General features: G+C 45.2%; 1 protein-coding gene across 7 annotated transcripts in view; it reads right to left on the reverse strand.

Moving 5' to 3' along the window:
* CALN1 (calneuron 1) overlaps positions 1-16,849 on the reverse strand; it is a 376,527-nt gene that overhangs the window by 341,441 nt on the left and 18,237 nt on the right. For 3 of the 7 annotated variants that reach the window (XM_012729086.1, XM_012729087.1, XM_012729088.1), the window contains exon 2: positions 8,763-8,954. The exons of 3 other annotated variants lie outside the window; for them this stretch is intronic. In XM_012729086.1, coding sequence (XP_012584540.1) covers positions 8,763-8,881 — 119 coding nt within the window. In that variant the 5' untranslated portion in view covers positions 8,882-8,954. One more of the 7 variants, XM_012729091.1, reaches the window with a different exon arrangement.

The raw sequence follows: 16,849 nt of genomic DNA on the forward strand, positions 1-16,849 counted from the left end.
TGGAGCAGTGTCCTGCCTAAGGGGGCTTCCACATGCCCGTGAAGGGTGAGACAGACGCCCAGGCCCCAGGTGCTAAGACAGAAGTGGAAGCAAAACTTCTCGTCCCCCTACCTCCTAATCCCTGTCCTCCCTCCAATCTATGACCATGTCCTTTATCTTTCCTATGTCATAGGAACCTTCTTCCGGTTCCGGCCTCACCACGAAGCCTGGAAGATGGTCAGAGGTCTTTTCTTCACACTTTTAGAAGATTGTAAAGGTCTGAATCTTCCATGTTAAACTCTTGTGAGTTTTCCCTCAAAATTATAGTGTCTCCCTAAGTAATCAAATACCAGTTATCCTGTCCTGGAATGGGAAGTTCACTTACTTCTTGACTCGGGTGCTGCCTTAATCCTAACCTGCACCAGTGTGAATATTTGCTAAAATATGACTCCTTTTGCCTACTGCCCAGGTGTATTGAGTTGTAAGGATTGTTCCTTCAGGAGAGGAAGTCAGAGGGCGCTGAGCCCTGTCCTGGAAGATCTGCTTTCTGGAGGAGAGAGGGAAATGTGTCCTGGGGGTCCCGAGGAAAGAAGCACCGTATCTGAAGACGGAGAAGCAGGGCTGTCGATGGGCAGGGAAATCAGGCTAAGAAATGGCCAGATGGGGGGCTAGTGGCCTCCAGTCCCGAGAGGGGGCTCCAAGCCTCCCGGGAGGCCTGTGAGTAGAATTCAAGGGGTTCCCGAATTGGGATGAGGAAGAACATACCTCCATTTTCACTAACCTCTATGTGAAATCCTGGATTTTCTTCAATTATGAGGACAAGCCACAGGGCAAGTGGAATTAGCAGTACTGTGACTTTGCCACTAATATTTTCTAATCAGTTTACAGTTGTTGCAATTTTTTCCAACATTATTTCCATTTACCATTATAGAACTTCACATTTTTGTTATTACTACACCAACTGCTAGGTCTTATTACTTAATGTACCAACAAAAGCGCACATGCCTTATTGTATCACCCATTGCTTTGTTTCATCTGTTGATACTATTTCCTTTAGAGTTGCCTCAATTACTCTATTTCATAAATTTAAAAACATATGAAATAGTTTTCCTCAGACTGCCAAAAGGATCCAGTATTAAAAGTCCCCTTAAAACTAAGTTTACTCAAAGAAGGGTTCTTTGTACCCAACAAAAATGTCATTTTTTTTCCTACAATGAAATTTCCCTGCTACTCTCAAGCCTTCAGTAAAATCTGATTTATAGCCACTTGCCATGTGTTAGTGCTGTTGTGGGACTTGAGAGAGGGTCTAGCAGAGGAAATCATGCCGTCCTCAGCAACCTCCCCGCTCTACCTCAAGAGAGTGCTGACTTGACAACAGCTGCACAGACAGGAGATGGCCCCGGGTCTCGGGTGGTCCCAAAGTGAAGCTGCCGGAGACTGGGCCATGCTAAGCCCGTAGATGGCAGCAGGTGACAAGAATCAGCAGCAGGGTAGAATGACTCAGAAACAGGACTGAGACCCATCTGTTCCCCCAAAGACAAAATGCAAAGATGACCCAGAAAGGGAATGAGGCAGACACTGGACTAATGGCAGCGCAGTGGAACAGATTACTGCCTTCCCTTTAACAAGTCCCATCAAAGACCTCTGGGAGCAGGTTCCAACTATTAAACACTCAGAGCAATGCCCTGGAGCTGAGGATGGGTCCCCTGAATAATGATATGCTTTGGCCCTGGTCACTGTCTCCTGCAACATGCTTCATTACCACTTTTCCCAAAAATCTATTCCAGGTACTGGCCCTGCCTGGTAGCACAAGGGGTTAAAGTGCAGCACTATGAAGCTATCTGCAGCCACTGCGGCCAGGGAGTTGACCCACATGGTACATCAGACCTCTCCTATCTTGCCCACTGCTTCCCTCAGCAGTGTACTTTCAGTTAGTCTGTCTGTTCTGCTTGGTCTTGTATGCATAAATAAATAATTTTTTTTAAAAAAGTCTATTCCGGGCCCTCCCTCGTGGTACAACTGGTTAAAGCACAGCACTGCAAGCTACCCTCAGCCGCTTTAGTGCAAGTTCAATCCCTCCCCGGAGCTGGCCCACATGACGCAACAGACCTCTCCTGACCTGCCCGCTGCTACCCTCAGCAGTGCATTTCGTTGATCTGCCTGTTCTGCTCCCCACTCTGTCTCTGGTGAATCCTCTCACTGCCCCTGCACCTCTGGCCTGTACCCCAGTTGTGTATGCCTAAATGAATAAACTTTAAAAAAAAACCAAAACCCTCTTCCAGGTACTGTCTCTGCCTGTATGTGCCAAGTGGTGTTTCCACCCTATCTTTCCTGGAGTCTGGCACATACCAGGTTAGGACAACCTCAAGAGATAAATACCTTTTTAACAAAAGAATGCCCCAAGTTGTCTCAGGAAGCTCCTTTACTTAACTCCCTCCAGCGGTCTTATATTCCAAGCTACCCAGGAAGACATAGAAGAGGTGAAAGAGATGCATCATGGGAACAGAGGCAGAGGGAAAGAAAGGTGGTAGTTTCACAATGTGGTTCCCAAATTCTTTAAACTTCTTCCCACTGATAGATGCTATCTGTGCCTCCTCCCCCTGAATCTAGGAGGATTGCAACTACTTTGACCACTAAAATATGCCAGAAGTGATGCTTTTAAGGGAAATCACTTGAGAAGAAACAGCCAGGTCCCAGATGGTCCCTAGTTGTTCATCTTAGAACGCAGATGCCAGAGTGTAAGTAGCACAAGCCACATAAAAAGTCATATGTAGATGTTCCAGCTTAGCTGGTCCTTCAACCATCCCAGCCCAGGCACCAAGTGGCCACAAAATGGCCCAAGCCACCCAATCTTTCCAGTGAAGGCACCAGATGTCACAGAGCAGAGAGGCGTCATACTCACGGGTACCTGACCTGAGGCTCCATGAGCACAGACAGACGGGGTTTGCTGCTTTGTGCCCATGAGTTTGAAATTGTTTACTACAAAACAGTAGTAGCTGCATGAAAGAGAGACAAGAATTCCAGAAGGAAGAGGCCCCTGCAGTGGCAACATGTGGACCCGGGAAGGAGAGCTGGGCTCGGCTGCAGTGGGAGAATCCAGGGGACCCGGCAGGCTGAGGGGTCACTCTGTCTCTACAAATCCCTCTAGATGCTGCAATGGGCATGACTGGCTTGAACCTGCGGGAAAGAGCTGTTTCAGGCAGTCTTTGCTAAGAGCAAGATGAGGAGGGCACAGATCCACTGTCTCCCCCTCCCCCTGCCCCACTTTCTCAATAGCAGCAAAATGCTCAAATTAAAATTTGATACAAACACCAGGAGCACACTAGATGAATATGGTCTGTCCCAATGCTGCTCATTCTTTCCATAAAAGGGCTTCTGGTGATAGAGAATTATAGAGTCATTGCCCAAAACACCCTCTACCCTGCAAGCACAAAATAAAAAGCTGAAATTTTTGTTTTAAAAAATAACATTGTGTCCTACCATGAATCAAGTTTTGTTTTAATATGCAGCTGTCTCAGACTACCTGCTTTGGGTGAAATGGACATTGCATGCTTATCCTGGGATGCCAGACATGCTCTGGACTTTGCCAAGACCCATGCAAGTGTCAGGAGGACAGGCTTATGGAACCTTGGTGCCCAAGCCCTTCCGAAGAAATCCTGCTCCTACAGACCATGGCACACTTAGAGGAATGCTGTTAACATCAATGCTAGGCATCTTTCATGCTGTGCTTTAGAATCTACTAGTTATTGTAAGAACAAATGGCCCCTGGTTGAAAGGAGGGTTCCCTGGAGATTGGGAAATGACTTCCCAGAAGGGTGAAAAAACAACCACAATCTCCTAGCTAAGATCATGTGTAATATTTTCTGGAAGTCTAGAATGTATCCTTTGTCTGTGCATGGGGCACTTTTTTCTCCATGAAGGCTGTGTTCTTGATCCTATGCCCTCTCCCTTGCCAAGGGACGCTACTCTACTGATCACCTTCAAACCCTTTCCACTGCTGTCTTCCCCTCCACTGCGATGTCCCCTGTCCTCAGAAGTCCTTCTCTTAGGTAAATTGATACAATAATTCTGAAGAGCAATTTGGCAAATCCAGCAAAAGGAAAAATGTACATACTTTCTGACCCAGAAATTTCACTTCTAGAAAATTTATATTTAGATATACTTACACAAGTTCATAAGGATAAATATATCCATATATAAGTGTATTTGTGTGTGTGGCTATATCCTTATATATTGCAGCCCTACTTAGGTGAGCAAAAACAGAACCATCTAAATAGCCATCAACAGTGGACAAGCTAAATAAATCACAACAGAGAAGGATGCTGATCATAACTGTTGAGTGAGAAAACGTGAGGAATAATGTGACCACATGAATAACAACAAGTGAGGCCTAGCTGGATGGACCTATGGCTACTTATTTTATGTAGCTGAACCCCTGGTGGGGCTTCAGGGGTCACCGTGCCCTGAGCCTGAATTTATGCTTGCATGTAGACTCTATGGTGAGTACTAATCCTTCCTTCCCATGAGCCCATAAACGTCGTGAGGAAGGGAATCAATCATGCTTGATTCCCAACACCCAGCATAGTACCTGGTACACAGTGAATGTGCTTGGATTAGCACAGGTGTGAGCACCAGAGGGCCCACAGGACATCAGTCACTCCCCGTGACTTACCGCTCGCCCTGACCTGAGAACTAGACAGTCCCGAGAACTAGGCAGACAGGCCACAGACACTTGCAGGTGGTTCTTTAGGCATTTACATGCATGTGCGTGTGCGCACACCCACACAACACGATGGGTCCTCTCTTCTGTTTTAATACTGGGATTCACCGTAAGACTTGTTTCAGGAAAATTTTGTGAGCAAAACAGCACCATCACTGCTGAAATTCAACCTTCCCTTTACAGACCAAGAGGAGCCCAGAGCTGCTCCGTGAGCTCAAGGCTGTGCCCTCGGCAGGCCCCTGCTGCAGTGCCAAGCGGATGCTCTCCCAAAATGAGGACCTGGAAGCCTCTGCTCAGAGATGGGTTACCCCTGTTCAGGCTGCCGAACCAAGCCGGCTGGGGTCCAGCAGGCTAGCTCTCAGGGGGCGGGAGGCTCAGTAGCCACGGTGGAACCAAGGCTGCCCTGGCCACCGGGAGGAACTGGGCACAGCGGCTCCAGAGATTCTCTGGTCCACGATTCCGTCCAGCCAGCGAGGCGGGCTTAATAACCAGGCTATAAAGGTTGAGATCCTTCCGCCTCTCAGGCGCAGGACCTGAAATCACCAAGGAGTTTATGGGTCTTGTTTATGTAGACTCTCTTTATAAAGCTATTCAGAACAGGGGTGGGAGGGAAATAGAGAGAGAAAAATTCCCTTTGAATTTCCATTGCTTTCAGAGTCAGCAATTTAATGAGTCATACATCTTAAATCCTTGCTTTGTCTACACGTTTTCATTTCGAAATACTAAAAAACACTTTGTTTGGAACATGGGTTATTTTTAGCTCATATATCAATAGTGCACATCCATTTCTCCCCATATCAGAAACATTTTCTTCAGATTGGGTGGAGCAACCCATGGTAGTAAGGTTGTTTACTTGCTGCAGCATGGTGAAGCCACCGGCCCTCTGTAGGCACCCCTTTGTACACTGCGGACTCTACCAGATGGTGTCCTGAGTCTGCTGGCCATCTGTGAGTCAGCTGCAAACAGGAGACCCAAAGAGCCCTAAATCCCATCATCTAGATGAAAAAAGGAATAATATCCTTTAATGCCATCAGTCAGTATGTTGGCAGGCGACAGGCAAGATGGGTGTTCACTGCTGTGTGAGGGACAGCAGTAGAGAAGGTCTCCATCTACAGGTCATTTCCTCCAGATGCATCAAGAAAAAACGCTGACTGTAACTTGGCAAAGATTTAAGAATAGACAACCTGGGGAATTCCACATGTCTACAGCAGGCATACAGGAGGCAAGCTGAGGAAGACTGAAGATGGGGAGGGGGTCACCCATTTCTCCAGTCCTTGCCTCTGCATAGGATTGCTTACCACACCCCACTGCCTGGCCTCTGGAGCTTTATCTGTCCCACTGTTACTTGGCTCCATCAGAGAGAGCACTTGCTTCTGGGCTTCATGAGAACTATGTTCTTTCAGAACACTAACAGCAAGCACCTTACCAACATTTAATGGGAGCCAGCCTCCAAAAATGGGATGCAAAACCACTCTCTTAAGGAACTGTGGTGAGGGAGAGCACTGTGTCTCTGCCTCTTCCACATGTACTTACAAGGGAGGTGGCCATATCCATACCCTCTGCCCCTCCTTATCAAGCACCGTTGCTTTGATCAAGGCTGAGTAGCAATTACACAGAATTAAGACCACACTGATTCCCAGCAGAGGCTGGCAGCCAAATTGGCAGCTATGTGACAGAGATGATTTTCATCAGGTCCAGAGATATGGACAGGCAGAGAACCATCTTTCTTGGGGTATCTATATCCCCTTAGGTTTTCCCCACAACCACTCAAGAGGGCTGAGACTCTGTGAGACACTGCCCTTAACCTCAGCCTAAGGTCTAACATGTCCCTTTCACTTCAGAGGTCTCTACTGGGCTTGCGTTACTTGCAGCCAACATGGAACCAGGAGGCGTGAAAGTGACCTGGGACTGGAAGCTGGGGCAGGAGGTAACTCCTCCCTGCTCTATAATTTTGCCCACCCTGGTCACTGCCCAAAATGTTTTGGATCCAAGGAGCCCCCTGATGCTCTGTAAGCCAGTTCCAGTAGCCTGGCTGTACTCTTCTGAAGAGCAGTCAAGGACCTGAAGGACAGGGAGAGTCCCCCTCCCCCCAAACCCCCCAGCTGTTCCTGGTGCACTGTGTCCCCATTCCCCTATGAGAACCTGACAGCAGAACTCCTCCCCATCACCTCATCTTATTCTCCCTTTTTAGGCCTCTGCCCACCACGCAGAGATCTTTGCTGAATGTGTGGATGTGCCCCCAAGGCAGGAAAAGCAAAAATGTTGTGTGTGTCTGTGTTTGAGCAAAGGTCAAGCATGTGATGGGGACAAGTCTCAGCCCTAGCGACCTCAGCTCTCGGGTTCATGTTCACCCTGAGGGGGAAGTTGATGCCTTGGGAGAAACTGGTTTATTCCACTTGGATTATTGCTGACCCCAGAGATGGGTGAGTCTAAACTGCCTGATTTATGAGCAGAGTTCTCACCCCCAATTCTAAATCCAAAAAATCAGGGGAACAAGTGATAAAATAAGTGAGCAGAAAGGGTTTTTTGACAGCCACAGACATCCTTGCCTGTGACCACGTGAAATTTCATATCTACTAAGGCAAACAACCATCCTTTTCCTTTGTGGTATCAACCATAGTTGTCATTTGCCATAGTCGCCCTAGGACATGAAGAAATGCTTCTTTACCCCAAATCCTTCCCTCCTTCCATCAACATGACCTCTTTCCTAGGACAAAGGCCCAGGATCCTCCCACTTATCCCATCTTGGGGGGACCACCCAGGAATGTGGCTCTTGAACTGAACCCCACTTCCTGTCGCAATGCTGCTCCTGGAAGGGGCGAGCTGGGATGGGAGGCCCCAGCCCATGCCATCCTAGTCAACCCTCACAACCTGCCCCTCAGCAAACACCATTTCCAGCTCCACATTTCCTCTTCAAGGCCTTTCCTCGGCTCATGGAGAAGACCCACAGGCCAGCATGCCCTGGCCAATGATCTCATCTGCTCCCACCTTTAATTTCCCAAACAATGATCTGTGTTGGAGAATGTTCTGGATAGTCTTAGAGCATCCTGTGCTGGGCCCTAATGCCCAGCTCTCAGTTCCTGGGAGGAACCACTGAAAATCAGGAACTAGAGTTTTCAGAAGCCCTTTAACTTCCATGACCCCCCTGCAATCTTAACCCTAACCTCACGACTCCCACCATAAACACTTGGGGCCACCCCTTGATCTGGTGGCAGAGAAAGCCGGAGACCCCATTCCAGCAGCCTCTGAGAGGCCATTACAGACATACCCATTTATAAGACTCACCACAGACCAACTCCTCGGTGCCAGCATCACACAGATCAAAATGTCCTTCCATACAAAACCACCCAGAGCTGACATTCCTCTTGAATTTTTATAGCAATGAATGTCTCCAAGGAAAGGAAAGAGAGAAGGATCAAAACTTGGGGAAACCTGGAGCTTGGAAATGCATCACACCCCTCCCTCTGCACCCAGAGATGGGAGAGGCAGGGTGTCCAGTGGTTAAAAATACAGGCTTTGGACGCAGAGACTTGGTGAGGAACCCAGGCTTTGCCTTTAACTGTGCCATAGGGAGAAAGTTATTTAAAGTTTCTCTTACTTTTCTCCTGGAAAGCTAGGGTTAATAACACCCCTATGGAGTTATTGGGAAGATTAATTGAAACAATCCATGCAATTCTCCAGCTCGCCTGTGACCACACTGTATGCGCTCTATAAATGTTATCTGCTGCTGTTTTTCCTGACAACAAGCACGCCCATCCTCCCTCCGTCGCTGATAGAGTCAGCTTTCAAACGCAGCCCCTCACCCATCTACACATCTCAAATACTGTCTGTGAAAAGCTGTCAGACTCCACCATCCAGGAAAAAGTCTGTCCTCATGGACAGGCATCCTGACAGGTCCCCCCCCACCAGATGTCCTGTTCATGGTTCTCGTCCCCCCACACTGACACTCAGCAGCAAAGCTCCCAGCCCTGCACCACCCCTACCTGAGGGCTGAAAACAAGCAAGTCCTGAGCAAACACGAGAAAGCTTGTTTCCCCAAGGGGGTTGGGGGAAGAAGACTTGCCAAGTGGGGAAGTCGGGGGCCTGGCTCCTCGGCGGCTCCTCTCCCCCTTGGAGGGCTCCTCTGTCCCCCTTTTCCTCATTCTCAGGCTTCCCCTCTCCAGGTTGCTCAGGCAGCCGCATCGGGGGTCCAGGGCGATGTTCTCAGAGAGATTTGTGAGCACATCAAGGGAACGTCAGCCGAGACTCTGAGGTTCTGCAAGGAGTTGACAGAAACTTACTGCCTGTACAGTGCTGTTTGATTATTTACTCAAAGTCAGTTGCCTAAATAATTCACACCCTCCCTTCCGTGTTGAAGCAGGACAATGGTAGAAACACAATCCTGGCACAAGAAATATAATTACAGTTGTGACAGATGTTTAGTTATTAATAAGGCCTCAATGTCACCAGAGGGTATTACACAACACAACGATAATGTGCCTTTGGAATCAACCTTAATATTTACAGGTACTTTTCCATTCACACTCCCCTGGGCTTTACTGTAGTATAAGCAATCCAGGGAGAGCTCCAGCAGCCAACAAGACTGCGACTTGCAAGAAAGCCCAGCGCCCTGCCAGCATAATTTGTTTCCTTACCATTGACATCAACAAAGCCACAGAAGCAAAGTGGGGAGCAGAGTTAGAAATAGCCACTTTGTGGGAAGGACTCCTGCCAATCTGCCAAAGCTTGTCACGCTGCTCACGGTGCTGGGCAATGTCAGCCCAACTTCCTCGGACAAAGCAGAGCACACCCAGACTAATTCTCTTTGACCAGCTCCAGGCCACACTCACTTCCCCCTCATGCCTCTGGGTCCCTGTGGTGTGAACAAGTGGCAGGTGCCTCTTTGTCTCACTCCCGGACATCTGGTTAATCCCTCTGTGCCCTCAGGAGCCCTCCCCGACCTGGGCCTTTCCCTGGTTGGGGTAAGCTTCCCCCTTCATGTGCCATTTCTGTTGTTGTCTACAGTCTCTGCTCTTCTTCCCCCATCAATGTCACACGGAGAATGACACCAGGCAGGGAGAATGTCACCTGGGTCCAGTCAGGGACAATTTTTAAATAATTTGCACTCAATAAATATATATTGAAGAAAATTTCATCAGTATTAGTTTTTTCTGTTCCATACTGAAGTTTAAAAAAACAAAAAGCATCTCAACAGATAGGAAAGTAGAGTTTAACTGGAAGACTCTGGACACTGGAAGGACCAAGCCCTGCAGACACCCTTGTAGGCCACACTCCCCAGGGGGCCTCCCCATTCCCCACCCTGATACAGAAGACTTCATGTCCCGCTGCTCAGCCCCTGAGTATCCTACCCTGGGAGACATTTCTCTGCTCTACTTCCAGAATCTTGATTCTGCCCAGGGGTGTCTCCAGGCCTCCAGCTGTACCCCTCGTGAAAGTGTTCACCTGTAGCAGCCAGCCCACAGCAATGACTGTGGGGAACAGGAGCCTCGGAGAGATGTGAATGCCATCATCGTTGTCAATTATAGGAGTGAATCTGCTCACGCAGCTCTCATTGACCCCGGCTCAAGCCAAAGGAAATAGCCCTGGTCTATAATGCATGTCCATCACAGGAATGAATGGGTGACAGATGTGCACTAACTCACTGGGGGCTGTATAACTTTCACCTTGTCCAGAAACCCCATAAACTAGGTTGAGGCTGACCAGGTGGGGGCCGGGCACTCCTATCTTTAAGTCTTCTGATTCTGTCAGGGCTGTGGAATAGGCTTGGGCCCTCTCCCCAAAGAGAGCTGTACCCCTCGTGATTTGGCTGGATCTTCCCAAGAGTTGAGAACACAAGGACCAGAGAGAAAGCTTCCCAATGCTAGACACCTTGTGTCACCAAACAATACAGGGATATAGCAAATCATGCAATAGTGTTTGTCTTCATATACATGCATGTGCATACTCACAAGTATACATACATGTACACACGTACATTCAGCTCTATACACACCTGCACTGTGCACACACTCAGCTACATTACACAAATACACACACCACAGTATTATACATAGACACACACAGAAATCAGCTGTGTCCACACATACACACACATCAGCACTGCACATGCACATACTTGGAGACCTGTCCTCAAACCTGACATACACAATCTCAGGCCTACATCCAGCCCTTATCCTAGGACATGCAGACTCAGAGGACACATCCATAGCCAGACAGCTGCACACACAGTCCCCATGTGCACAAGCACCCGTACGTGCTCATTCTCTCTCACATACACACACTTCCAAAGTTAGCACACACTATGGCATCTACTCACTCACATATGTTGCACACACCTCTACACTCTTAATACTTTCTCATTACCATGTTAAGCTAAAAAAGAGATGCATTTCTTGCACTTTTATGGTATATAGGCAAGAAAAAGTGATGTTTTATTTTCAGATATGCTTTCAGTTGCCATGACAGACCCAGCACCATAAGCTATGACTGGTTGCAAATGTAGATTTCAAAAGAGAGTAATTAGTCCCTAAGTACAAGAACTTCCAAGCGTGTTGAGTCCTCTCCATCAGTCCCCTCCAGGCAGAGTGGACACAAGGGCAGGGTCACCCTAGTGCTGGTCTGGCTGCCAAGATGATGATGGCATTGGCCAAGATGTCCAAGCTGGTGGTCAGAAGACTTTAGAACACAATCCACTTAATTACTTGGAACTTGCTCATAGCCCAACAGGAGCATGGACGAGGTGGCAGCTCCCCATATGGAACAATTGCTCCTGCTGCTCAGCTGGCCTCTGGTGCCCTTCGCTGCAGCACTTGCAATGTGCCAGAGAAATTGGAAGCCAGGAAGCTGGACCCAACAGCCAACAAGGGAGTTGGCTCCTCTAGCCAGAGCCATCTCACCAGAATGCTCGTCTGCTGGTCACAGCTGGCCTGATGAACAATGAGGACCACCAAGCTGCCCTCCCAAACGGTGGCCACTGGCAGCCAACTGAGGAGGCCCCTAAGTTGCTATCTATAAAGAAGACATATCCTCGTTCAACAGGCGCTTCTCAAAGACAAAAGGTTTGGTGCATGCATCTCCAAGTTCCCAGTGGCATTAAGCACCTTGACATGCTCAATAAACACCTACTGAGATGGCTCTTTGCCCACAGATTAACTGGTTACCTCTTTCCTGATGAGATGCCTAAGGGCAATTAATTTCCAAAATTTCTCCTTTAATTCCACTTGTCAGTTGTCTTCACTGTCATCATCTGAAAGGTTGGCCAGGAGCTGGATTTTGAAACCAAATCTTTAAGTTAGAGCTCTGAGCTAATTCCTGAGCCCACATTAGTGTCTTTATCAGCTTTTTACTTCAACAAATGACCAACCCACTTCCTTTAGTACCTAACATGCTCCTTGAGTTGACACTAAGGGGGAAATACTATGGGTCACCCAAAATGTGATGCTGCCTCAAGTTGCTCCATCAGCCCCATCATTTTTGACAACCCATAATATGCAGAGGTTGGAGTGGTAACATGGTTTAAAAAAAAAAAAAACAGTTAACTGAATCAGCCCATGCAGTTCAAATCCCAACATTACCAATTATGGACTGTGTGAAACTGGGCAAGAAACTAACCTCTCGAGCTACAGTTTGCAAAATGGGCCTCATAATAATAGCCTCTGCTCTTTAGAGTGCTTGGCACAGAGCAAGTGTTCATGTGCTAGTCCATCACTCCTTCCTTCTGCACCCAGCAGGTAGTGATCGAGCACCGACTCTGCACACAAGGGTGTTGGACTGAACCTGCAGTGGGATGGGTGGAGGGTGGGGATTCACAGTGAATCCACCACAGAGCTCAGAATTAAGGTCGGGACAAGGATACAAACACACAGAGAGCAAAGAATAAGGCTGTTCCTACTCCTTCCTTTCTAAGTGTGTCCCTAAAGGGAATAAATACATTCCAAAATGGATCCCAGTGTGTGTCGCTGAGGAAAGGAGACATATGGATTCAATCTGGTGAGTTGGTCAACCTCATCATTTCAGCATCTGTGGCTACCGGTATCCCATTGGGTGCACATGGCCAGGCAAACTTAGTTCTTCCTGAAGTCTGGTTGTTTTGGGAGTGTCTAAAATTATGATCACCATGGAAGCAGGGGATGGTTAAAAATCTAATGTTTATAAATGGAGTCCATACACCTGCATTGTTTATTAGCATAAATTATTCATTAATGTGGGTTTGATGATTCCATTTTGTTTTTAGAGCCCCAAGGAAAAATTCTTCCCGGAATGATGATAGAGGATCCAGTTCAAATATTCGCCAAGAAACTTCCCTCCACACCAGCTACACTGGACTTAGAGTCTTAGAGTCTTTTGTGTCTTGTGGCCCCCACTGGACTTTATGGTAACTGACACCCAGGTTATAAACAGAATTGCATCCTTTGTATTACTGAATAAGGATTTTGCATGTGAGTCTTTTCTCTCAAAACCCTCCTCACATATGTCATTATATTTGATCCACAACTGAATATAATTCTGTATTTTTTTGTTCATCACATTTTTAAGTTTGCTTTGGTTTTCTTAAACACATTTCAAATACAAACTATACTAACTGTAGTCATCATGCTGAACATCAGGTCCCCAAAACTTATTCATCTAATAACTGAAAGCCTGTATCTTCAGACCAACATCTCCCTTTTCTCCCACTTACTCTCATTGACTCTGAGTTTGACCTTTTCCTCCCCATACTTAAGTCAGATTATACAATATTTGTCATTCTGTGTCTGACTTATTTTACTTAGCATAATGCCTTCCATATTCATTTTATTCCAAGAGGCAAAATTTCTTTTTGTGACTGATGATCCCGTTATATGCATACTTCAGACTCTCTTTATCCATTCATCTGTTAGACACTTAGGTTGTTTCCATAGCGTGACTACTGTGAATAACACTACAATGAATATGGGAACTCAGATATCTCTTCAGGATAGTGATGTTATTTTCTTTGAATATACAGCCTGACGAGGGGTTGCTGGAACTTATAGTTCTACTTTCAATTTTTTGAGGAACCTCCATGTGGTTTTCTACAGTGGCTGCAGTAACCTACATTCCCTCTAATAGTGCGCAAGCGCTCCCACTTATATAATCCTGTTTTGACCAAAATGCCCCAGGACAGATGACTGGAAAATGAAGGTGTCGAATATTATTCAGATATAAAAAGAAGAAACCCTGCCTTTGGCAAAGACATGGACAGAACTTGAAGGGATTGTGCTCAACAAAATAAGTCAGAAAGAGAGAGACAGATAAAAGTTATGAGACATTAAAAAAAAAAAAAAACAAAGCAAATGAACCAACAAAAATGAACCAACAAAAACAACTCTCCAACTCTGAGGTCAAACCATGGTCACCAGAAAGGAGGGGAGGTGGAGTGGGAAAAATAGATGAAGGGCGTCAATTTGATAGTAGGGAAGGTACTAGAACTTTGACACAGATGTAATGTGGTATATAGTGGGTGTCTACATTCATATGTATCTATACACATAGACAATGATATATATAAACTGTAATCCTGCTTGGAAGTTACCTTGTGGACAAAATGTTGTGTAGAGTGAGTCACACCCGGCAGTGTTTTGTGGGGCACAACTTGCTGGGAGCAAGAAGTAAGAAGCATGGTGTGAGGTCCAGCCAGTGCCAAAGCAGAATCCTGCATTTACTGGAACGCGGAACACTGGGACTGCCAAGGGTAGGAAAGAGGTGGGCACAGGAGGAGAGGCACTGGCCGCCACCAGCAGTCTGACCACAGGCTGTGGTTACTGACTCCAAGACACCAGCTCCTGCAGAGCTGATTGTTCGGTGTTATTTTAAATAACTTAATTCTAAGGGGTATTTAAAAGCACACATAAAAGATAAAAAAAATAAACTGTGGGTCTAGCACTGTTTCTTGAGCTCCTGAAAAGGCAAAATGCTTCCTGAAATGTGACATAAAAATGAAGATTCATTTTCTTACTATTTCTGTCCAAAACAAGTTTGATACCACAAAGACAAAATGTCTACCTAGACAAAGCCAAGACTCTAAGCCCAGGTCAGCAAACTGGAACGAGTTCCTCAAAAGCACCTGCACTCCCATTTCTTGTGCAAGTGCTTCTTTTTGGGAGCCCAAATATGCCTTCATGTCCTGGCTCAGGTTCACACAAGCAAAATATCCCAAATTCTGCTTCCATAAAATGAACACCAAGAACTATAAATGGCTCTGAGCAATTAAATTAAAATTGAAAACCACAATAAAATAGGAAATGATGGGTATTTCCTTAATATAAATACACACACATCCAGATCACCTCAAAAGCCAGCAGCATCCAGCCTCTGACTTTTAAGGAAACACGAGAGCCTTTATTGCTACAATCAGGAAAAAGACAAGGACATCCACTGTTTCTGCTACTGTTAACACTGTGTTCACCAACATGAGTAGATAGATAATCAGAGCCTTCAGAGTAGAAAGGAAGAATCAAAATAAAACTATCTCCCCTTGAGGATGATATAGTTACAAATCCAGAAAACCTAAAGAAATTTGTGAAAAACCTATTTCAAATAAGAATTTAGTAACTTGTAAGACATAGAATAAACATAGAATTTATTAAACTTTATATATAGAAGAATGCTGAGAAGAAATCAAGTATAAGCAAAACCCACTTACAATAGTAAAAATAAATTGGAATTTTTCATATTTCAAAATGTCAAAAAGTAAAGCAATTCTTAAAATTATTAATAAACTAAAATAGAACTGCATTCCAGGTCTATGTCTTAACTATGAAGAGAGATTTTTTTCTCCAATTACTTTAGACAAAATATTTTCACTGTACATTCCAAATGAGAGAGATCCTCTGGACAAAAAGATCATGGAGAAATTATAAATAAGTTAATGTCATTAGGAACCAAGATTTTCTATGTTTGAGAAAAGAGAATATTATAAAATTTCTAAGCAAAATAAAAATACTGAAATTTAAGTTGAATAAGATTAGTATGGATTCAGGGTTAATCTTTTTCTTTTGAAAATATGGATGTTCTAGTTCTGTCAGTGAAAAGGTTTCAAAGTAATAAAACTCAGTAGCTATGAACACCACTGGCATTCAAACCGTAGTCTCTAAATGCCATTTCCAGCTGGAGGTAGTCAGCTCTAGGAGAGGAAATATAAAAGTCAGCCTGGATCTTGTCAAGCCTGAATGCAGATAAGCTCTCAATGATGTCAAATGACATAGGAACTAACTTGAAGATATGTTCAATCACCAGAGATGGGACAACTATTATTCTGAAAATTGATATGAATGTAAGTGCCAAGGGACCAACTAATTATTGTATTTTCATCATAAATAAATGGAAAGAATCAAGCAGTTACCCTAACTTTTCTCTATAACCTGTGTTGCTGGATAATCAAATAGTTGATATGACAAAGTTCTTCAGAGAGGATTCATTAACTAACAAATTAAGAAGGAATAATAAAATCAGAATATGACCATTTAGTCACCTTTATTAAAATACTTGATCTAAGTAAAGATCGTCAATGGCTACTGAAGTCTTTAGGGGTAAGCCTGATAGTGAACTTGATCATGGATGATTCCAGCTGACAGAGCCTCAGCCTTCTCTTCAATGAAGTGGGCCAACCAGATATTAAGTGCCTTCAGATGCAAGCAACAGGAAGTCCACAGCGTGCCCTAAATGTGTTCTTCATCTAAAGAATACAAATCTAATCAAGTCCTCAGATATAAATATAAGAGGTCACAAGAGCACAGAGAAATATGTTAACTGCACTGGAGAACAGAATAAGGCAACACCAGAATGTGGGAGATGCTGCAGGAAGAATGATACTGTTTCTATAACAAATAAATGGCATGGACGACAACAGAGACAAAAGTCGTGGATTTAAAGATACTTAAAGTACCATCAACCAGTTGTGACTTGGATCCTGATTTGCATCCTGATCAGAATCATGCTTTGACTAAGCTACATACTTGAGACAACAGGGACATGTAAGGATGATAATGAGGAATTTTTATTCTGTTGGGAATAATAGAATTGTAGTCGAATTAAATAAAAAACATCTTTATTTGTCAGGGACACATAAGGACGTTGTTACATATGAAATGATATGTTACATGAGGGGAAATAAGTCAAGACTAGAAGATG

The sequence above is a fragment of the Condylura cristata genome, unplaced genomic scaffold (genome assembly GCF_000260355.1).
Source record: "Condylura cristata isolate star-nosed mole 26May11 unplaced genomic scaffold, ConCri1.0 scaffold00024, whole genome shotgun sequence".
Lineage (NCBI taxonomy): Eukaryota > Metazoa > Chordata > Mammalia > Eulipotyphla > Talpidae > Condylura > Condylura cristata.